General features: G+C 37.6%; 1 protein-coding gene across 4 annotated transcripts in view; it reads right to left on the bottom strand.

Annotated features, from left to right (window-relative positions):
* Window positions 1-1,446: 1,446 nt before the first annotated feature.
* The window catches only part of Strbp (spermatid perinuclear RNA binding protein), a 121,001-nt gene continuing 98,444 nt past the window's right edge, over window positions 1,447-24,003 (bottom strand). For 2 of the 4 annotated variants that reach the window (XM_029474577.2, XM_029474578.2), the window contains exons 13-19: window positions 21,835-21,993; window positions 20,219-20,353; window positions 17,900-18,040; window positions 11,783-11,906; window positions 8,116-8,160; window positions 3,208-3,311; window positions 1,447-2,421 (exon numbers count right to left, since the gene is read on the bottom strand). In XM_029474577.2, coding sequence (XP_029330437.1) covers window positions 3,217-3,311; window positions 8,116-8,160; window positions 11,783-11,906; window positions 17,900-18,040; window positions 20,219-20,353; window positions 21,835-21,993 — 699 coding nt within the window. In that variant the 3' untranslated portion in view covers window positions 1,447-2,421; window positions 3,208-3,216. Of the gene's footprint in view, window positions 2,422-3,207; window positions 3,312-5,254; window positions 5,708-8,115; window positions 8,161-11,782; window positions 11,907-17,899; window positions 18,041-20,218; window positions 20,354-21,834; window positions 21,994-24,003 lie in introns of those variants that run through there. The other 2 variants (XM_029474579.2, XM_021155635.3) reach the window with 2 other exon arrangements.

The following is a 24,003-nucleotide window of genomic DNA, read 5'->3' as shown; positions in this document are numbered from 1 at the left end:
CATCCTTCCCCCACCTCGATCAGAACAGCAGAGTCAGCATTCACAGAGTACTTGCTGTGTACCAGGTACCATTAAAAGCTTTGAATATATAAAGTCATGAGATATCCGAGTTCCACAGAAATGGGCTGGAGTGAGAGAAATGCTTTGGCCCAGATTCTCATATGTTTTCTATTCTATATCTCTAGCTGTGCCGTAAATCTTACATAACACAAATTTATATTATAGTTCTATTTTTAAAAACTTCAAACATTAATGGTAGCTCCTAACTGAAATAGTGGTATGTAGAAAAGGATACTTATTTATATAATTAACCCAACATGAATTCTTTACTTAAAAAAGTCTTTTTTGCAAATACTATTTTGTAAAAGGAGGAACTCATCTTATATCGGCTGTACTGTGCTCTGTAAGTTAGGTGGTACAGAAACACACACCCATGCTGAAGTTCATCATGACAGCAGGTACTTGGGCCTGCTGTTATCATTGGCACTCCAGCCATTTCCCTCCCCAAGTCTCCTAGTCACACTAAAGGAATCATGATGCCTAGCTGTATGATACCAGATGTTGCAGAGAACAAGGCTAAATAACATGGCATCTTTCTAACTCTAGGTGACTTGAGGGGACATTCAAAGAGTGGAAATGAAAGGCAGACCATTCAGAGTAGGCTGCTTTCACATGTCACTCTGTTTACAATGCCCCTGGTTACAGGCTCCAAACAGCTTGGGAAGAAAAACTTAGTATTGACTCTTCTTCTCCACTCCTATCATTAGTGAAAAATAAAAACCAGGACAATTACAGCAAGTGAGTTCTTATAACAGTAACATTCACCTGCCATTGAAAGAATGTAGTCAGGGTTTACATTTCACATTGAGTTCTTTGCAGGACTCTACATAGAGATGCCAAAGGCAGGGCTGCAGTGGTGCTGAGCTTCTCATCTTCTGACCACCCACTGGTACAGAACATGAGTAGCATAACCAGAGCAAAGTTCAGACCATCACGAATGCCGAGGAAAATATGCTACTTGAGGAAGTCTTCAAGTAACACTGATTTTGTGGTGTTGAAAAACCTACAAATAATCAGTATTTTATAATTATGCTACTAAATGAATAACTTTTGCCACTGTTAATACACTATCTTCCAAAGTAGGGTATTTATTTACAACAAAGCCAATTCCATCAGGAATTCCATCAGAAAACTTAAGATGTTTGCACTGATCAAAACCTCTGTTCCCTGGTCCCCAGAAAAGGACCTGGCATCAGCAGGAACAGGACTACAATGCACTGCACGTCTCTGCTCTGCTTTGTACAGCCTTTAACAGAAGCCAACCTCATGAACTGCAGGTTCTGTGTGAGAACAAAGTTTCAGCAGTCTTAATGCTAGAGATGAACAGAAATTGCTACAGAAAGAAATGTAAAGCATAAAATTCATTTATAGATACACACACACACACACACACATACAGCTTTAGCACTTAACAGCTAACATAATAAGGTGTATTTGTGGATTAAGGTTTGGCCTAATACTGATATCCTATAAATGAACTCTGTTCATGACTGAATACAGTGAGAAATAATATTCTAGCTTCCTAACTTGAGACAGACAGACAGACGGACAGACAGATTATCTGATTCCTTAAGCAGATTTGGTTTCTGCAGACTCAGTATTTGCTTTTCTGAGACTTGCTGAAGTTGATTCTGCAAATAATTAGCTTAACTCAGCCAATTACATATATTTCCCACAGTTTATAGTTTTGTCTTTGATTCTCTATTGCTTTTTTTAATGGCTTCTTGCTGTTGCTGTACTGGAGCATGCAACACAGGTCAGAGGAGGTGATCTTCTTGAGAGATTGGCACTTGTATCCCTCAGCCTGTGCAGCAAATGCACATGAATTCTACAGCAGGTCACCGGTATTACTGCTTCTGATATCCTAGCTCCTTGAACAAGACAGTGCCCTGTCATTTTGACTCTCCTTAGATAGTATTCCTACAACTGAATTGATATATTCAAATAGGTGCCTCTGTTATGTATAAATTACATATACATTATATCCTACAATTCTACCCACATACACTGGACTCAGTGAATGTGAAATGTTTCTCTTGAATATAAAGCGTTTACAAGAGTATTAAAACAAATGCTGGAAATTACTATTTTACATTTAGACCATAAAAATTTAAAGTTAATGCAGTGACATAAGACCTAAGAGATCAAATACATCATATGATTGTCATATATGCAGGTTGTGTTAATTGGTTATTGTTTTCTTTAATCAGAAAATAAAAGAGCTTACCTTTGAATACTGAGATCACAGCTTACAGTCACTATATCTCAGCCTATTTTATACAAGTGATATGGCTACGGAGGTCCGAGGAGAACGAGAATAAAGTGAGATAAACGTGCTGAAAACTGCTTAAAAGTATTAACCTGAAATACACAGAGGGTCCAACACCAGTTTTAAAAATACATTAACAAGGTATTACCAGCTCTTCAATTAATTACGGTGACTGATTCATGATTTTCAAACATTCACCCATTTAAAAAAAAAAAGGAGAAGAAGAAGAAAAAAGAAAATGCTAATCCAAGCAAAATCATTAAGTATTTCATTCTCCCAGAGGGTAACAGTTTGAGAGATTACAAACAATCTCAGGAGCTATCTAACCCAACCCCTTACTTTGCCATACTATGCACCAAACCTCATCAGCATGAGGTATGTTGGAAATCTATGGAGCCATTATGAGGCACAAGAGATGCGGCACTCCTGCAGCCTTAAGGGGCACAGGTTGACAGCCACACCTCTGGTGAAGCGTCGGCCCCCACCAAAAGATATGGCTTAAGGAGGACACCTGTCTCAGATTAATTATAATACTGCTAGCTGGCAAAGTCAGAAAAGTAAAAGCTCAAGTTATGTACTAAAATGATTAAAAAGTGTCAGAGGATATAGCACAGCTCACATAGATTCTAAATTCTACATTGGTCTGTAAACTCCCTGACAAGAGCTACACACTGAAGGGTTTACATCTAGATATTGCTACATGTCCAAAAGGAGAGCTTTAAAACAGACATCGTGGCTTTGGACAAAGTATTGCTCTTTTTTAAAATTCTCAGTCATTGATTTTAAAAAGGGTTAGAGTGGATCTGAAAGCTGGAAAGCCTTAGGGGTCACATTGCTCTTAAGACCAAGATATAAAATTGCCATTCAAGCCAGACAACCTGATGGTTCTAGAAGTCAGAGAAGAAATCTTGAGGGCCCAAGTGAATAATAAATGGTGCGACGCTCAGAGGCTGGCAATAGGGGCTGTCAATGAAAAAACCACCTACAGTGGAGAAAAGAGCAGAGAAGCAGAACTTTATGTTAATCTCATACAATTGGACGAAGCTAAGAGCTTCATTTATATTTCTCTGCTCTTTCAACTGTAAGTGGAATTTTCATTACAAAATGAAGGGTGGGACGGGCAAAAGGTGGGAGGACACTTAATTCATTACAGAATTTAAACAGTTGAACTTGCATGGTTACCACTTCTAACATAGGGTCAACAGCTCCATTGTTTTAAGTAAAGCAGAGAAATGTAAAAGTTTGCAGCAACTGGGCAGGTTTACAACATGGTTAGTAACTTCCAACAAACAACAAAATTAAGAAGAAAGAGGGAAGACTTGGTAGGAACCATTTGAAATGACGGCCATCATGTTGGAGAACAGCACAGCTTCCTCCTCCATCAGAGAGGGGGTGAGTTATGAGGCAGAGTCAGAGACTGCAAAAGTCTTTTCTAAAGAGAAATCTCAAGGCAGATTCCAGCCTAGAGTCCAAATTTGATGATCAATTTCAAATAACAATACAACTGCAACTGCCAATTAATAGTATTTCAAAAACAGAACCATTGTAAATATTTAATTAATAAAAACTAGATACTAGCAGCCATGCTTTTTCTTCTCAGTGATGGCTCTGTTTCATCCATAGGTCAGCAAAACAAATCAATGAACATGAAAATTCCCAGCTGAAAGGGGCCCTGCTCCATTATGTCTTGCCACTAACACACATGATGGGAATGACAAGTTAAAGCTATTTTCAGCAAGTGACAAGGTTTTATTAAAGTATCACCCACCACTAGTAGAAAACAAAGGTCAAGGAAAGGAACAAATGACTGTGTGATACACATCTGAACAGCATTTGTGCCCTCAGGCTCATCTCACATTCTCTTCCAAAGGAGCCTGGTACATAAGTTTAGTAAGACCACTTTCAAGTGATGGGCACTGCTTGAAGTTTTGAAAAGGAATTTAACAGAAAAGTAGTTACTTCCTAAAAGTCATTTTTAAGAATAGTGACTTGTGTCTGCAGAGGACTACACTTGTGCCTGAATGGGGGTGAGTACCTTAATGAAACCATTACCTTCTAGTAACATCATCAGCTTTCCAAACATGGTGAGAATGCAAGGAAGGACTTGGGTCTGCACCCTTCACAGACCAGCACAATGTTACTGGCTCCCAGTTTCTACCAGTATAATCAGGTGTCTTAAAAGTAAATGCTGACCCATGGCTGAAATCTGTCACTTTTCACAGCAGCACTCAACAAGAACTGGGACAATCAGAGAGCGAGTTTTTATGGGGATCCTGTTGCTGCTTTAGATTCTGATATCAAAGAAGAGGAAAGGAGACTCTTCAAGGAATTCCAAAAAAAAAAAACCTGCTAATCATCTATCTACATGGAAAAAGTCAAGGAGTGAACACAGAGTCTTACAGAGTGAAGAAGGCCACAAGAACAAAAGAGGGTGAATGATTAATTTATTTTTTTAACTTGGAAATTCGTAAACTAATCACAATCCTCCTTCCCATCTTTGGATGGTGCCATCATTTTAATAAGCAATGCTGGAATAACAGAATGTAACCTTATCATGGGGATGCCCTTGTACAAATGGAGTACAAAGAGCTTACAAAATGAATAGATTGAGAAATCATCTTTGCTTTGTTTTAGCAGCTTGCTTACAAATAAATGGGTTTCTAGGGCCAAGTTATTACTAGTTTTCAATTCCTTGAAATTTGATACCAAAACATATCAAAAATAATAAGATAAAACAATATTCAAACCCATATTTTATTGGCTTTAATTACACACTTCGTTATTTACAAAGTTAAAGTTTAAATGAAAAGTTTCTACTGTATTTAAAAAAAAAAAAATAACTACAGCCCAAATTCAAGTGCCCTGGAGTAAGCACATATCACTCAGCTACCAATCAGTGACTGCATCAGGAACCAGGCAGTACTCTGTGTTACAACAAAGCAGTTTATTTGTGATCAGTGTTGAGACTCTATACATCCTTCACAAATTTAACTTTACATAATCTGATACTCTCTTAAAACGTCAACTTTGAGCTGCTAGACTTCCCTACAACAAAGGGGCTGGTATAAATTATTTCCAGGAATGAGGTACCGTTTCACAGAACTGGTTTCTTTTGTTTGTTTTCAAGTTTTAGAGAACTGAATTTGCATTTGTTAAAATCAAAAAGTAGGAAAGATGTTCTTTACAAATAATTTTGATCAAGTAAGTATGTGTTCAAAGAAAGCAGGATAAAAAGGCTTTTTCTCTAACATTCTGCATTGTACTGTATTGTTGTTCAATAGGAATGAGCTTCTGTCATTTACTAAAAGAATGAGTAGTGGGGAACAGGATATGTTGGGAATTTCATAACGGGTAACAGAACCATTCTCTTGGGCAAACCTACAGAGAAAAGAAACGGAGAGGACTCCAATAAAAAATTCAGGTTAAAAATTCTTACAGTAATTATCATTAACCATTTCCAGATTAGTCAGTCCACTTCATACCATTTTGGAAGAGGCCCACAAGTCTCTCACAAATCAATTGCTCTTCTATCTTGATACATAATGTTTTCTGCTCTAAAATAAAAAGCCTGTATCATAGAATGACACTCAGAATGACATCTGAGTGAGCAGGCATGAATTCTAAAGATGTAAAGCAATGCTAGTGATTTAACATTTTTGTCCTAAAGTGACTCTAGAAATACATATGGCACATGACATTAAAGGAAAAAATATGTCAAGATATAAGGTTTTCTGTGTGGGCCTCAACTCCCAGAAAGACAGCTTCAATCAAGGCACCACGAGGTATTTGTCATCTCAGTGGCTACCATTAATTTGGCATGGCAAATCTGGAAAGATTAATTGTTTACTTAATTTGTAATTAATACGTTCTTGTGGCCTCACAAACTCCTGCATAGTAAGGAGGGTTTGAAATCTGCCCCTGCCTTTATGCTGATGTTTACCCTAGGAGAAATCACAAAGCAGCAACAGCAGGTATTCAAGAGCACCAGATGATCAGAGGGAGATAACCCCACATGCAACAGCTTTACAAAGGCCAAAAGACAAATTTACCTTACAGCCAAAATAAAGCATTGTTTTAGTAGATTTGCATCACAGTAACATTTAAAAACCCAATCTTTTATGTGAAAAATGGGGCATCAAATTACACCAGCTTTGGAAGTCAGTATATGGCACATGGAAGAGAGGGCCTTCTGAGGCTCAGAGGCCACAGGGTGAAAGAATGTTAAGGAAGGACCAGAAAAGAAAAATTAAAAAGACTTGAGGAAAAACATGGATGTAACTGAAGAGTCTAAAAACCAAATTTTTTAAAGAAAGTCTCTAGCAATGCTTTAGTAGAATTTATCTTGTTATTTTGTGACTGGCACACAGACTCAGGTATAGCAAATAAGTCAAGTGTGCTACGTCTAGGTTAATCAGCTGGCCCCAATTTGTCAGGATGAGGTGTTCAGGAGATTAAGAAGCTAGAGAAAAGGGCAAATGCCAATGGTCAAAACCAAAAGAGCCAGTCTGAATTCAGAAGGAAATATAGATAAAAACAAATACTAATCCTGAACTCCCATATCTGGGATTCCTATAGTTCAGAATATGGAGAAGCCTGGGTCACATGAGTGGGCCAGGGATACAACCAGGCAAAGGACTTAAATCTGGGCTCTGCATTTTGCCCAAACAAAACTTCTTGCACACATTTGAACCTTGACAAACTATTCAAATTCTACACTTCAGTATAGCAATGTCTTAAGGACCTGTAATTATCATCAAAATAAAAATGGTAAAGCTGATGTGTGAAGAGGAAAAGGCACAATGTGAAGGCTCATGTAGAGGATCCATGCCACAAACAGCAATGCATGAAGGACCTTTGCCTTCCGTGTGCATGCACACCTGGTTGGGGCTGTGTGGACAGACAGACAGATACGCACACACACACACTCACACACACCCTTTGCTCTCTTTCTCAGTGACAAGCATCCTATAGATGATGGCTGATTCCATAACATAGAGCACCTGAGTTACAAAATGTCTAAAAGCATATCACTGACTCCAAACCTACTGCCTCCATTGCCACATAAACCTCATTCAAAAGTTATCCAAAGGGCCATTAGGGTTCATTCACATATCTGCTGGTATTTTTTATTTTGACAAAAAAACAAAACAAACAAAAAAAAACCAACCAAACAAACAAAACAAAACAAACAAACAAAAAAAAAAAAACCAAGCAATAGGCCTGGGATTTTCTAGCATCGGCTACTAACTTTCTGCAAAAAACAGGTAACATTGGCAATGAAACCCATTATCTCTGTGGGAACAATGACATCTATCTATTCCCAAAGCAAAAGGTATAGCAAAGACTAATGGGTACAAATTTGAAGTGATGACTTTGTTTTCTTGACTCAAATCACCCACATTCATAAAGTTCTATACACAAACTAACAATGTGGCCATGTAACTGGCAGGTGGTTGGGCTAGAAACTGGAGGGTGGCCCTTCAGTAGCCTTTGAATGGAGTATAGGCTGGCTGTAAGAAGAATTACTTCAAATATACAATTTCAATATGGTCCGAAACAGGCAATAAGAACAAGCAGTTCTCCAATCAGGCAAAGCAGAGAGAAGAGCAACTTCGACCAAACCAAGAACCACAAGGTTGTGGCATTTTCAGAGGGAATTTAAGTTGGGCCCCTTGAATGATTAAATCTGAGATCCTCCAACGTGTTTACTGAAACTCTGGGTACAATGTTTTGAGTTGCTGTGACAAATCTGCTAAGAGGAGGAATCAGTAAGGAAGTGTACATACCATATGCAGGGGCAGCTGTGCTGTAACCATATGGGGTTCCGTAACCTGGTGTAAAGAAGAGGGCAGCAATCAGTCCAGGCCCAATTGTCAAACACAACCTGGAGAACTGCAGACTCCTCAAAGGCTAATAACACACTACAGAGTAGTCCTAGTCCTGCTTTAGTTGCAGAAGCCTCACACTATGACCCACACAGATCTTCTTAACTTACTTATCCTCCCCCCTCTGCTCTTGTTCATCTGTGTTCTCTCCTCTCTCCCTTTTCTTTCTCCTCCCTTTCGTCTTTTATTCCTCCTCCATCTGTACTTCTACGCTGTACTATAATTTATGTACTTGTCTCTATGCCCAACTAAAGTGGCAGACATCAAATTTTATCTTTGCATCACCTATACCTAACATAATAAACAACTGTTAACCAAAATAATACTTAGAACCATTGCAATTACCAATTTCCTAAAGATGGAACACAGGACTTTCCATGGCTCCTTTTAGAAAACAATGACAGAGCATGCTGTAGCCTGAAATGCCGCTAAAGAGAATGCCTGGGTCAGGTCAAGAGCCCAGTGATAAGGTACACTTAAAGCATCTGAACACCAAGTCCTAACACAAAGTCTCTCCCTGAGAGTTGATAACTTGATACATCAGTTTCTCTTAGATATACGTGTGTGTGTGTGTGTGTGTGTGTGTGTGTGTGTTATAAGTAAAAACTACTAATAAGAGAACACAAATGTTTTTGAACTAGTTAATTCTCACAGTAATTGCTCACATATCCTTATACAAAAGAGCACCTAATTTGCCATATTCCCATCTTTTCAATTGGTAAACCGAGGCTTCTTTATAGTGTTCCGGTAAAGTTGTTTGTTTGTTTGTTTTTCGAGACAGGGTTTCTCTGTGTAGCCCTGGCTGACCTGGAACTCACTTTGTAGACCAGGCTGGCCTCGAACTCAGAAATCCGCCTGCCTCTGCCTCCCGAGTGGTGGGATCAAAGGTGTGCGCCACCACGCCCGGCTGTTCCGGTAAGGTTTAGATACACCATGTTAACAAAAACTAATTTTCTGGGGTCTTTCTGAGCAAACAACCTAAAATTATATAAATATGAAATGGTTTGGCCAAGTTCCAGGGGAAACACTGTAACCTGTCTCTTAACTATGACAAAGTGCACAACAGTAATCCAAGCACCACAAATGCTGAGGCGGAAGGATCCAAGTTTGAAGCCAGGTTACGTAGGCTTCATGCAGTAAGGTTCCAGGCTATCTTAGACTATAAATCCCATCTGAAAATAATGTACAGAAAAAAAGCAGGCTGGGTGTGGTGGCTCAAACCTTAAATATCAGAGTTGGGAGGCAGAGGCAGGTGGATCTCTGTATATACAAGGTCTATAACCTAACAAGTTCCAGGTCAGCTAAGACCCTGACTAAAGGTACAATACCTCATTAACACTACATAAATACTTACTGAAATCTAGATTTGTTTGAAAGAAATGAAACTATTAGTTAAGTTGGCCACTGATCAGGTCACTAAGACTCTCTGAGCCTCAGTGTTATACACAGCAGCTAAATAGACAAGAAAGTTAAAGTATATATAAAACACCTATGCCAGTCCCCAGAACAAATGACAGAAATTCATTCAAGATCTAGATTAACATAAAGTTGATTTTTTTTGTCCAATAAAAGAATTATTTTCTTTTTGGTCTGGTTAATTTTTTTTTAAAGCTTCAGAAGACAGGCCTTGTACAGAGGTCAAAGTAATGGTTTAAGAAAAAGGCCCTTTATGAACAGAAGCTGACAATAAGGAAACACACATAAACTCTCTCATCATCACTATACTAAACATAGCTCCGTAACTCTGAGGCAGGAAGCAAATAACAGAAGATCTGGCAATGGTAGATTGTTACCAGACTGAGCCCCAAAGGAACACACTACCAAAACACAGGCTCATCTCAATAACCATTCCCAAATAAGTCTAAAGCTATTAATTTTCAATAAAGTATAGAAAAGTATCTTAATGTTAGACACAAAATGAATCAAAAAAAAGTCCATGCCTATTTCCTTTCACACATATTTTAGTATTCCTTATTCCCATGAAAAAGCACAATTGAACCCCTAATTCATCTAGCTGAAAGCCATGACAGTGCCCTTCAAACTTTTTACTCTTCAGTCTAAATACTTCATCTATGAACAATGCTGCTTTCAATAATTTGTTCACATCTTTTTATCCATCTACCAGTTTCCACCACAGTAACACATCTACCACAGCATTCAAAGCTTGTGCCATTATGCCCATTATGTCATTGCATCTCCTCTTTGCCCTATAGGAGGAGGAATATTTATAAATAACATCTGATTTTGCTGTTCTCTCCTTTAAACCCCTGATGACTTTCCACTGTACTTAAGATCTGAAGACAAAATCCAAACCATGGATCAGAATCTAAGTAACCTCATATGGAAAATAAAGAACCCAAACTGTATATAGCACTCTTTTCTGAGATGTTCAGGGCTTTCTGACATTTAGGAAATTTTCAGAAATTGTGCTAGCATTCAATAAACTATTACCTATGAAAGGGTCTCAATTCTCGATCAGAAAGCCTATAACAATAGTGGGTTTCTACACATGGAGTTTGTTCTTTCATGCCAGCCTTCTTGGTGAATTCCTACTAACTCTCCACAATGCACTCCAGTGTCAATTCTTCAGAGAAGCCTTCATGGACCAGGTAGGTCTCTTACGTTCCCATGATACTATGTTCATTATCCTCCTCAGACTTTCTCAGTTTTAAGTTTGGTTACTTGCTTACCATGCCTCACCTTCCACAATGTAAGCTCAACAAGAGTAAAATCTATATCTGGTGTCTTATAAAGCAAGAAAACTCTGTGTAAGACATTTCATCCAGGGATACAGATACACAGAGTGAACCAGTAATTCCAAAGTAGTATCATTCATCATACTTCCCAAATGGCAACAACATGCACAGTGAAGCAATTCTAAGAGCAATCTTAGACGAGAAAAAACAAAAAGGTCAATAGCTTCGGCAATGCTATAGCCTGCATCGAAGTCCTTACTCTGCTGCTTGTTTCACCCAGACCTGTCTGCCTTACCTGTAAACTAACTTCCACCAAAGGAAACATAGAGGGTTACGAACAAGTAAAGTAACTTATATGGAAACACTTGGAATATAACAGGCTCTTGATAAGTAAGTTGTGTCTACCCTATAACCCCTAATACATACACACACACACACACACACACACACACACACACACCTCTTTTTTGTTTTGTGTTTCTTTCCTTTGACTATTCTCAAATACTGAATTTCATAAATGCTAATTTATAAGTCAGGATTCATCTCTATTAAAAAACTCAAAACTCCATAGCAATTCTGGTATGGTATCCTCACAGAACACACTCTGTTCTGCTGCCCAAACACCATAATTTGTAGAACAGGTTTTTAGATTCTCCTGTCAAAATATATTCCTATATCCAAGGTCAGTCATGATTCTTTCTTTTCCCTCCAGAAAGGCTATAGTTACTTAGCAGATCCCTTCCGAAGTTCTATATACTCCTACACATGTGCAGTATTTCCAGAAACCACATAGAACTCCAGAGAATGAGAAAATGCTGTTCATCAGGCCTGGAATCAAGGAGGTCATTTGATCTTTAGTAAGTGGCACCAACCTGGAGCTATATATCCAGGAGCTGCTGTAGCCCCCACGAATGCTCCCCTTGTCAGAGTTCCTCTTCCTCTGCCCCGAACTGCCTGGACTGCCGCAGATACTGCTGTATTCACAACACCTTTTGCCTGTAATAACAACAATAATAATTTCATCATGGAGAAAAAGAACTTTCTAACTCTCATCTACTACAGGGCTTCAGATAAGACAGTAAAACATCTATAGTTAGACTCTTCAGTTGACCATCTGCAAAACAGATATGGCACCTAACTTAAAGAACTATTCTGAAGAATGTGTTAACCATATGAAAATATTTGAGTAACTATGTTTCACTAGTGGGTTACCTAGAAAACAATTAACATTCAATACACAAATGTGAGTGGCCAAATTATACCTAAAGTCATTTTTACAAGCACATGAATTTTATGGCTTCTAGTGTGGAAATTTTCTGAAACAAAGTGGAAAAGACACAGTCTATCTTCAAGTAATCAAAGTAATCAGATTGCAGAGTGACTCAACATAAAACCAACTAGACTTCATTAGCCAATTAATAAATACTTTAACCTAGAATAAACATTAATTTTTTTTAGAATGCTGATCATGCATGCATATGTGTCTCTGTGTGCATGTGTACAGACCACACGCATGACTGGTACTTGTGGAGATCAAAAGAAGGCATCAGGTCCTCTGGAACCGGAGCAACCAGGTGGGTGCTGAGAACCAAATGCAAGTTGTTTTCAAGAACAAGTGCTCTTAACTACTGAGTACCTGAATGTAGGCTTTGAAATACTAAAATTTACTAATGAAGTGTACGATGTCTTATGTGGTAAAAACAAACAAAGTTGACAATGATCTTTCTACTTATCTAGAAAATACCTGATCCTACTTTTTAAATGAATCAAAAAAAAAAAAAAATTATCCAGGTGGATGAAACATGCAACGAAATGTCCATGGCCTTTTGCCACAGGACTCCCTGGTTTAAAAGGAATCTTATGTCTGCTCTTAGCTTCCTGGCTGTGACTACACTTCGTCAGCTGCTGCCGCCGCCTCCACCACCACCACCACCACCGCCACCTCCTCTTCCTACCCCCTCCCCATCCCTCACTCACTTCCTCCCTCTCCTCTTCCTCCTCCTCTTCCTCCTCCTCCTCCTATTATGCTTTCATCACCCTACTGAGATAGACCCAAGATGAGTCTGTGTCACCTGCCATCTGAGAATGTTTATGGAGAAGTGACTACACTTGAATAAGAAAGACACCACCAGCACTCACCTTGCTGGGCCATGGATTACTCAATTTCTAACTAGATGATTTCAAGTATCAATTTAACACACAAGACATCTCAAACAAATAAACTTAAAAATCACTGTTGTTTTTACTTTGTACCTATTTGCAGATTCCTTAAACCCATCACAGGGGCCACTGGTGCAGAGGTCACCTTCACCCTCTCTGAGAATGGCAGGCTGCCCTAGAAAACTCAAAGCAGCCAATCTCACTGTACTAGAGTTTCAAGTCACATCTCAAGCCAAAGAGAATACATTTTCTACTAAAGAATGGGGATTACCTACTCTTCCTTTTTTCGAAGCAGGAGATCCATAAAAATACTTACAATCAAGGAAAGTAATCTGTGCTCTAATACAAGAACATATACCAACATTTCAGAGTACAGAAGGGAAGCTGGGGGGAGGGGGGGTGTAGAGGGGAGCTGGCTGCAAAGACAGTGTAACAAGTCCAACTGTTTCTATGATTCAAAATCTAAAAACTCACACAGGGCTCCCTAGTGGATTAAGCTCTTTAACAAATGTGCAACACTGCTATCACTGTAAGTCTCCATAGTTAATCAGAAAAGCTTTCTTTAAATAATGGTACCCACCCTGTAACATACAGAGTGGCTATAGATCATGGGAACTATACCAGCCCTCCTTGTCTTATAACTGAATTGGATAGTAGTGGTATGCTGGTAGGAACTCCTCCTACTGGGAAAAGCCATTTGCCGTGTACCACCAATCTCACTTTAACTACAATTATTAAGGCTAGGCACCAGAGGGAATAAAAAGAGACTGGTGATTGTCCTGTTTCTATCTCCTTAGATGTAGAAGATCAGCTATCTCAGAAAAAAAGCTAGATGAACAGTTTCTCAGTGTCAGTCTTACTTCCATAAGCCCAACATTATCTAATCAGCTAGAAATATTTATGATCGACATCTAAGGAAAATAGAAAAGATCTGAGAATGGTGTGCATATTCAGAATTCCAGAACATAGAAGACTGAGGCAGCAGGATCCTAAGTTAAAGATTGGTCTGTGCTGTGGAATGAGAACTTGTCTCAAAAATTCCAATCTACCAGTTAACTAACCAACCCAGCCACCTAAAGCAAAGCTAAATGGAAAAAAAATAGTAATAAGCAGTATTACTTAATACTAATTAAAATTAGTATACTAATTAGTATACTTAATACTAATTAAAATTAGTATTAAGTAATAAGTAATAAGGAGGAAGAGGAGGAGAAAGAGGGAGGACAAGAAAGATTTAACAATGGGAAACTAAAGGAATGTGTAATTGATTCTATGATTTTCTCAATTGTTCTCTATCTCTGTTTATCTTACATTTCAGATCACAGCACTATAAACACTCTGAGAAACATCCTAGGTGCCTTTTTTTTGGTTTAAATACCTAATGTATTTATTTCTATCATACAAATGTATTCAGACATTAGTATTACCCCCAACATTCCATATGAGGAAGACAATTTGTCATATTTTACTCTCATTATCTTTCCCCTTCGTGTCTAAAAATGTCTTTGTGATATAAAAACAAAAGGGTGGAAAAATCTTGTGCTAATGTATATAATTAGCTACACACACTCTGTCCTTTCTTACCCTCCCACCCTACCCCTGTAGAAGGACATGGCATTACAATTCCCAAATCACCTCCATTATTCACTATACCAACAATAACTTCACTCCCCAAAAATTATGGGCATAAATCAAAAGTTCACTGAAAAGATAAGTATTGTCTTAATATGTATTATCCACAACCTATCCCAAAGAAAAAAGGATCAAGTCATTAAGAGTAAGTAATTTTAGTCAGGTGGTAATGGCACCTGTTTTTTATACCAGCACTAGGGAGGTAGAGTTCAAGGCCACCTAGGTCTACAAAGAGGTACTTCCAAGATAGCCAAGGCTACACAGAGAAATCTTACCTCAAAAAAAAAGCCAGTAAACAATTTCACAAAAGACCAAAGTGGCACAAAAACAAATGTAAAGACAGAAATCACAAGATCATCTCAATAGATACAGAAAATGCTTTTCAAAAAGTTAAGTATCTCTTCGTGATTTTAATTTTTTTTTTAAATTTCAATCTTACTTGCCATGGGCTGGGACCTCGGGCTGCTGTGCTGAGGTCAGTGATGAGGTCTCTCCTCAACAGGGGCAGCATTTGGAAAGTGCTGGCCTTGCCAAGCTGGCCCTGGTCCCGTCTGCCTGCCTGAGGTGGCCTATGAAGTGGCACAGGTATGAAGGTGACACCCACCCGCCTTGCCACCTGCAGTAATCAGGAGAGTTGGTCATTGGATCATAAAAGCAAGAGGCCCTATACCTCACCTGGGCAGCACAGTAGAGCACAGTAAGCCTGCCTTTTGCCTATGGCAGCAATGGATAGCCTAGCCAGGGCAGTGCTGGAAAGCTTGCCCTGGTAGTGCAGATGAGGGAGAGCTAGGAAGTTTACCAGCTCAGCTATCACCCAGGCCCAGATCCAGAGAGTTGACCCAACCCAATATCTACATCATCTATGAACTGTTGAGGCTTGTGAAAGGGCCAGCCCTGCTGTTCCAAAGCTGAAGGTTCTCCATAACACAGGGTAACAACAGAATAAGCAGTATCAAATATTGATAGTGTGACAGGAGCCAGAGACCTCAAACCAGACCAATGACTCATTACAATGAACATTTCAAAAGTAAAGATACGTGGACACAGGTGTATATCATAGGACAAACTGTGACACAGTACAGCTTCCATAATGAGTTTTTTTTTCCAAGATTGATTGATTGATTGATTGATTATATGTAAGTACACTGTAGCTGTCTTCAGATACCCCAGAAGAGGGTGTCAGATCTCATTACAGATGGTTGTGAGCCACCATGTGGTTGCTGGAATTTAAACTCAGTCAGTGCTCTTAACCACTGAGCCATCTCTCCAGCCCCCATGATGAGTTTTCTATACTTTCATTTATTTTGTTTGTGTTGTATTTGGAGGAAGTTGCAAGGCAGGAGGCAGACATGAGGGGACAGGGAGATGAGTGGGACTGGGATATATTATGTCAAACTCCACTGGCATAGGAAATAAACTAAAGAATAAGCAAATAGGGTGCATGAGATTAAAAACACCCACTACACAGCAAAGAAACTGTCATAAAAATGGTGCTTAGACAGCGTGTAGAATGAGAAAAGTCTAGGCCAAATATATAGAAGATAGGGAATTATCAACAATTTGTAAAAAATAAAAAACTCTAAAAATTAAATGCAAAAAAAAAAAAAAGTACTAAAAAGCATAGGCTAATGATCTGAATAGACAGTTATAAAGGGAAATTATGAATGGTCATATATGTTTTAAATAAATGTTCAACACATTCTTTTTTCTTTTTCTTTTTGTTTTGTTTTGTTTTGTTTGAGACAGGGTTTCTCTGTGTATTCCTGGCTGTCCTGGAACTCACTCAGTAGACCAGGCTGGCCTTGAACTCAGAAATCCACTTGCCTCTGCCTCCCAAGTGCTGGGTGTTCAACACATTCTTAACCATCAGAAAATAACAATAACGACACTGAGGTTTCATCTCACCCAAATCAGAAAAACTACTGTCAAGAAAACAGGGCTAGAAATGTGGGTAAGTACTAGAGCACCTTCCGAGCATGCCCAACGTCCTCAGATTTATCCCATCAGGACTACTCCACCACCCTAACAACATACACAGAAACAACAAATTCTAGCAACAATATAGACTAAGAAGCATTATTCATAGGACCTGAAGAAACAGCTCAGCAATTGGGAGCATTGGCTAGTCCCCTAGAGGATCCAGAGTCATTTCCAGGATCTTCATGGCGATTCACAATTGCCTATAACTAAATTCCAGGGGATCCACAGTACCAGGTATATACATTGTGCACATATATACGCATATAGGTAAGATACCCATACACATAAAATAAATATTTTTTAAAGAATATTTATTCACTGCTAGTAGTAGCATAAATTTGGTAGCTACTATGGAAATCATATAGAGGTTCTGCAAGATACTAAAAATAAAACTACAATATGTAGCACAGCTATACCATACATATAAGTATACACCCAAAGGATTCTAAATTCTAAGTATGGAAACTAAAAAGATACTTATACATCTCTATCTATTGCTGTAGTATCTACAATAGTCAGGATACAGAATCAGCATAGAAGTCCATCAACAGACAAATGGATAAAGAAAATATGATGGGTGTATGGGTATGTGTATACAAATACACACATATACATACATACACAGGGGTATTATATTTAGCTGTAAAAAAAAAAACGAAATTATGTTATTTCCAGAAAAATGGAGAGAACCAGAGATCAGTATGCTACCCAAAATAGGACGATTTGGAAGAAGGAAAGGTACTAGCAGTGGGGAAGAGGATTGGAACAGAGCAATGGGTTGGGAAAAAACAAAGTAAAATGAAAAATATGTATAGAAATGTCATAATGAAACCCATTACCATATATATCAACTAAAAACATGATGGGGGTATGGAAATGGCTCAGCTTACTGCTGACTTTTGTTCTCACTATCTACTTCCGGTTGCTCACAGCTGCCTCTAACACCTGCAACTCCAGCTTCAAGAGATCCCACACCGTATTCTGGGATCTGTAGGCACCCACACAATATGACATACATTCAGAAAGACAAAAATAAATATTGGTTGGTTGGAACTTGATATGTAGACTAGACTAGACTAGACTAGCTTAGAACTCACAGGAATCTATCTACCTAACATCCCAACTGCTGGGTTTAAAAAAAATAAAATTTAATAAGACAGTAAAAGAGGAAATAAATGGGAAATTTTAGATTATTACAAAGGTTGCTTAATTCAAACCTGAGGAATGATCTTCTTTTTCTTATTATTTGCCGCATTGGGTCCAGAAAACAGCTTCTCCAGGGCAGCTAGTGCTGCACTTGCCTTGGCCACTTTCTTGTTTGGACCTGCACCTCTGAATTTCTGTCCATCTACTTCTACCTGAAATTAAAAACAGCACTTTAGAGTTATATCTAAATACACATATATCTATACACACATACATGCATGCAGGCAAAACATAAAGTAAAATAAACAAATCTGAACAATGAAAAGCTTAAAAAATCATAAGGAAGAAAATATTTTAAGAAAAATAGTGTTCTTAAAATAATGAAAGCTAATGGAAGTATAAAATGCTTTTTACTAAACCCTAGAAAAAGCAAGTAAATAACCTTTCAACAAATTCAAAAGAGATAGCCACACAGACAAAAATAACATCAAAAATAACAAGAAGCAACAATTACTATTCCTTAGTATTTCTTAATATCCATGGACTCAATTCCCCAATAAAAAGGCATAGGCTAACAGACTGAATTCGTAACAGGACCCAGCATTTTCCCGCATACAGGAAATGCACCTCAGTGACAAAGACAGACACTACCTCAGAGTAAAGGGCTGGAAAACAATTTTCCAAGCAAATGGTCTCAAGAAACAAGCTGGAGTAGCCATTCTAATATCGAATAAAAGCAACTTCCAACCAAAAGTTATCAAAAAGGAAAGGAAGGACACTTCACACTCATCAAAGGGAAAAAAAAAAATCTATCAAGAAGAACTCTCAATTCTGAACATCTATGTTTCAAAGGCAAGGGCACCCACATTCATAAAGGAAACTTTTACTAAAGTTCAAAGCACACACTGCACCTCACACAATAATAGTGGGAGATTTCAACACCACATTCTCATTAATAGGCGGGTCATGGAAACAGAAACTAAACAGAGACACAGCGAAACTAAAAAAAGTTATCGACCAAACAGATATAACAGGTATCTGTAGAACATTTCATCCTAAATCAAAAGAATATACCTTCTTCTCAGCACCTCATGGTGCCTTCTCCAAAACTGACCATATCAATCACAAAACAGACCTCAACAGATATAAGAAGATTGAAATTATCCCATACCTCCTATCAGATCACTACAGATTAAGGGTGGTCTTCAATAGCAACAAAAACAACAGAAATCCCACATATACATGGAAGCTGAGCAACGCTCTACTCAATGATAACTTGGTAAAAGAAGAAATAAAGAAATTAAAGACTTTCTAGAATTTAATGAAAATTAAGGTACAACAATACCCAAACTTATGGGACACAGTGAAAGCAGTGCTAAGAGGAAAAATCAGCTCTGAGTGCCTCCAAAAAGAAACCGGAGAGAGCATACACTAGCAACTTAATAGCACACCTGAAAGCTCTAGAACAAAAAGAGGCAAATACACATCTAGAGGAGTAGAAAGCAGAAAATAATCAAACGCAGGGCTGAAACCAAGCAAATAGAAACAAAAAGAACTATACAAAGAATCAAAACTAGGAGCTGGTTTTTTGAGAAATTCAACAAGATAGATAAACCCTTAGCCAGAATAACCAGAGGGCACAGAGACAATATCCAAATTAACAAAATCAGAAATTAAAAGGGAGATATAACAACAGAAACTGAGGAAATTCAAAAAGTCATCAGATCCTACCACAAAAGCCTATACACAACAAAACTGGAAATTCTGGATGAAATGGACAATTTTCTATATAGATACCACCAGGTCCCAAAGTTTAATGAGGATCAGATAAACCACCTAAACAGTCCCATAACCCCTAAAGAAAGAGAAGCAGTCATTACAAGTCTCCCAAACAAAAAAAGCCCAGGACCAGATGGGTTTAGTGCAGAAGTCTCTCAGACCTTCAAAAAAAAGACCTAATACCAATACTCTTCAAACTATTTCACAAAATAGAAACAGAAGGAACACTACCCAATTCATTCTATGAATACACAGTTAGGCTGAGTATTCTTCCTTGAAGATAGAACAGTTTCTGCTTAATCAGGAACTTGTCACAATTTCCTTTCATAGAGGACTTCATAAGAGATTTTTTTCTACTTCTATCATGTTTTATATTCCAAATAGATTTTAAAAACTGGTTGAGTCCATATTACTTTTAGCTTCAGAAAATATCATGTATGTTTAAGAGGCATAACTATTATAAACTATTTTGATAACTTAAAAAATGTCAATACTGAGCTGTATATGTTAAAATAGATTTTATTAGTTTAATAAAAATAAAATAAAATAAATAATTAAAAATAAACTTCAAGAAAATACAAAGTAAAGTGGGCATATATCTAGGTACACACCTCCATTACAAAGCGCTTGTCATGGCTTCCACCAGTTTCTGAGATGAGCTCATATTTGAGACCTCTTCTTTTTTCATTGAGCTCCATCACAGGATTTTTGCCACTTGCTGTGAGGATAGGACCCTGAGTTCTTACCTAAAAGGGACAGGGAAGAGAGGCTGAACACTGAATTTCTTTTTAACATAATTGTGTTAAAAAGTAAACTCATTAATTCTACTTTAAAACATTTAAGAACAAAAATGAATCACCTGATAGCAAGACATTAATCATAGGTGGGGAAAACTCTGTAAGGTGTAAATATTGTAGTAACCTGAACAGTCTGCCTTTGAAGGAGAACTGTCCCATTCAACCTCTAAGGTTTGAGCTATAATTGTTCATGTCCTGACACTGCAGGGAACAAACCAAAGACAATAACAGCAATTTGCTTGATGCCTCGAAGGTTTATTATTGTTTATTTTTAGGTATGCAAGAAACAACTCTCCATTTTGCATGTGGGAAGCAATGTCTCTATAAGCCTTTTGGTCCCTCTAAACAATCTGAAGACACCTAATGTAAAAATACAGGATATAAACTGCAGATTTTGAAGAAATAACAATAAAGGCATACATTCCCTGGTCTATGTGTTACAGAGGAGGTAGGTGCCTGCTGTAGAAATGCAAGAGATCAATTTCTGTTTGAGAATGCTAAGGTGAAACCTTTGTATGTCTGCTATGTGTATGTGTTTCTTACCCCCCAAAAGAACATTTCTTCAAAAATATGTGAGTTCTTGCTATTATTCCAAAGCTAATTCTTTGAAGAGGATGCAGTCAACACAGGCTCCTCCCAAAACTTAGGTTTATCCCATTCTATTATCTGGAATCACTAGTCCACACAATCCAGGACTAACTCTTATTCTGAAATACACAGTGGGCAGTCTATTCACACATTAAATGGTGAACTTGTGCACCTTATGTACCACAGCTTGGCAGACACCTCAAAAAATCTGTTTCCTCTACTAGATGTATTTTAAGTTTTTATCCTAAGGTTAATAGTGTTAGTCTTGATACATATCATTATGACATTTTAGAAGTATTTCCATGGCCAGTATGTGTTCTAAATTAAAGTGTATGTATTTTTGCATAGGTATGTTGACAGATTCTTTTCAGGAATTCAGTAAAAGAAGATCAAGATGTAAAGCTACATGAAAATAATTGCCTTTATAAATATATTCAGAAATAAATCAGGCACAATTAAAGTCAAACATCCAAATGTGGCAATGCTCCCATAATCCCAGCATTTGGAAGGTGGAAGCAGGAGGGTTACTAGTTCAATGTCAACCTCCGCTCCACAGGGAATTGGAGGAGGCCAGCCTGAAATACTAGAAGCTCAATCTCAATAACAAAACAAAGCAAAACAAAACAAAAAAGTAATCAGAGTTCCAATTGTAACTCAGTGGTGGAGTATTTGCCTAATGTGCACAAGATCTAGGGTTTGATACCAAGCACCATCCAAAGAAATAAGGCAGAAAATTAGTAATATACGCCTCTATATGAAAGAGCTTATTTTTTCCACACCTCTAAGGTTTTCCATAGCACTCACACTACTTTATTCTAAAGAAGAAAAAGATACAAGTATACCTCTAAGGTACTGGAGGTCTCAGTTGTAGAATTTCCAGTATTATTGCTTGAGTTTGAAGAAACTGTATCATTTTTGCTTTCATTATCTGATTTTTCATCGGAACTGATACATTCAATATCTGCATCAAAACCGGTTGGGTATCCCATTGCCTGTAAAACCTGTACAAATTCCATTAAAACATTTTTATTGAGTTACCAAATATAAAAAAGGATAGCTGAAATTCTGAGAATCTGTAACAATTTACTAAAACCCCTGTGAAGAACAAGAATGGTGCTACAACTGTAAAAGCTTGGTTTAGTCCAGTCCACACTTCAAGGTAGCACTATATGAAAATGTAAACACATACTCAGAGTACCTAGCCTAAAGACGTAAATACAAGCCTAAAGGTGCTGCTACTTTATTTAATCTGGAGGTGAATGAAAGAGAATGTACAGCACAGTCAAGCTTATCCAACGAAAAATAGCACCTAAAAAAAAAAATTAAACTAGAAAGAAAAGAAGACTTGAAAGCCTAATACTATCACTCGCCTCTGGTCTTCAATTTCTCCAACTGGAAAAGATGAAGATTAGATCAGCTGATCTCTAAAATCTATGACACAACCATGAAGAAAAATTAGGCAAAGAATAGAACTGAAAGGTTTTTTTGTTATTGCTTTTTTGTTGTATTTGGCTGATTTTGTTTTGTGTTTTACCTTCAAATCAGTTTACAGCTGTGTTTTTATCCATCTCTGAAGACTTCATAGCTTTTTGGTTCTAGGGTTTCTCAGTTTTCTGAAACAAAGCTTTCACATACTGCCTATCTGTGCTTGTATGCAAGTATGGATGTGCAAGGCACAATCATTTTTGAGCTCTCTTTCTAGATTGCACTGCTTTTATAATTTTAAAAAAAAAAAAAAAAAAAAAAAGGCCAGCCTAGTCTACAGAGCTAGTTTCAAAGCTACAGAGAAACCTTGTCTCCAAAATCCAAAAACAAACAAAAAGGGAAAGTGGATACTGTATCCGTCAAGAAATAATTACACTCACTAGTATGTTTTTAAATCTCTTTCAAAGTAGGTTAATAATACTTTGTGAGTTATTAAAGCCTTTCTACTTTATTTCAGGGCCTTGCCATGCTCGCAACTGAGTTATTCTCTCAGTCTTTAAATAAAGCAGTATATCCACAGATAGAGGGTTAGGGTCTAAAAGATCAGCTTTTAGTTGGTGAGTATATAAGCAATGTCCTACTTATCCATTATACCAACTATACTTAACAAGTAACTCAAAAAGCTGTTACAGTGGCCAAATTAAAAAAAAAAAAAAACCTTTGTAGAAAATGGCATCTGTATATAATATTTTATCTGTATAGATATAACAGTAATACTCCAAACAAAAAAGGGTGCTTAAATTGAACTCTGTACAAAGCAAATTTGAAATTAACTCATCTGGTTCATATATGGAGAACTTAGTATTCTCATCATACATAAATTCCTTGTGTTTATTTGGCATTAAGGCCAGTAATTCCTTTTAGCATCTTTAAGTTTTAAAAGTACTCAGACAATATCCTCAAAATCATTCCCTATTAAAAAATATTCTCAAGAACAGAGCATGGGGGCTGGAGAGATGGCTCAGTGGTTAAGAGCACTGACTGCTCTTCCAAAGGTCCTGAGTTTAAATCCCAGCAACCACATGGTGGCTCACAACCATCTGTAATGGGATCTGATGCCCTCCTCTGGTGTGTGTCTGAAAACAGCTACAGTGAACTTGCATAAATAATAAATAAATAATATTTAAAAAAAAAAAAAAAAAAAAGAACAGAGCATGGGCTGGAGAGTTGGCTCAGCGGTTAAGAGCACTAACTGCTCTTCCGAAGGTCCTGAGTTCAAATCCCAGCAACCACATGATGGCTCACAACTATCTGTAATGAGATCTGATGCCCTCTTCTGGTGCATCTGAAGACTGTTACAGTGTACTTAGACATAATAATAAATAAATCTTTATTTAAAGAAAAGAAAAGAACAGAGCATCACCACGAACAATGTATCATGTAAAATATCTTTGCCTTGGAAATATAATAATGACATATTTGGTTTTTTTTTTCTATTTTCTAGGCTGCATATTATGTTACAACAACAAATATGATCCATAGGTGAAAAAGGTTTCTATGTTACTGTCCTTATTAAAGTTTTAAAG

This window comes from Mus caroli, unplaced genomic scaffold (genome assembly GCF_978045245.1).
Source record: "Mus caroli unplaced genomic scaffold, Mus_caroli_1 scaffold_2, whole genome shotgun sequence".
NCBI lineage: Eukaryota > Metazoa > Chordata > Mammalia > Rodentia > Muridae > Mus > Mus caroli.
Note: the sequence above shows the minus strand (reverse complement) of the source record. Positions and strands in the feature narration are given on the sequence as shown.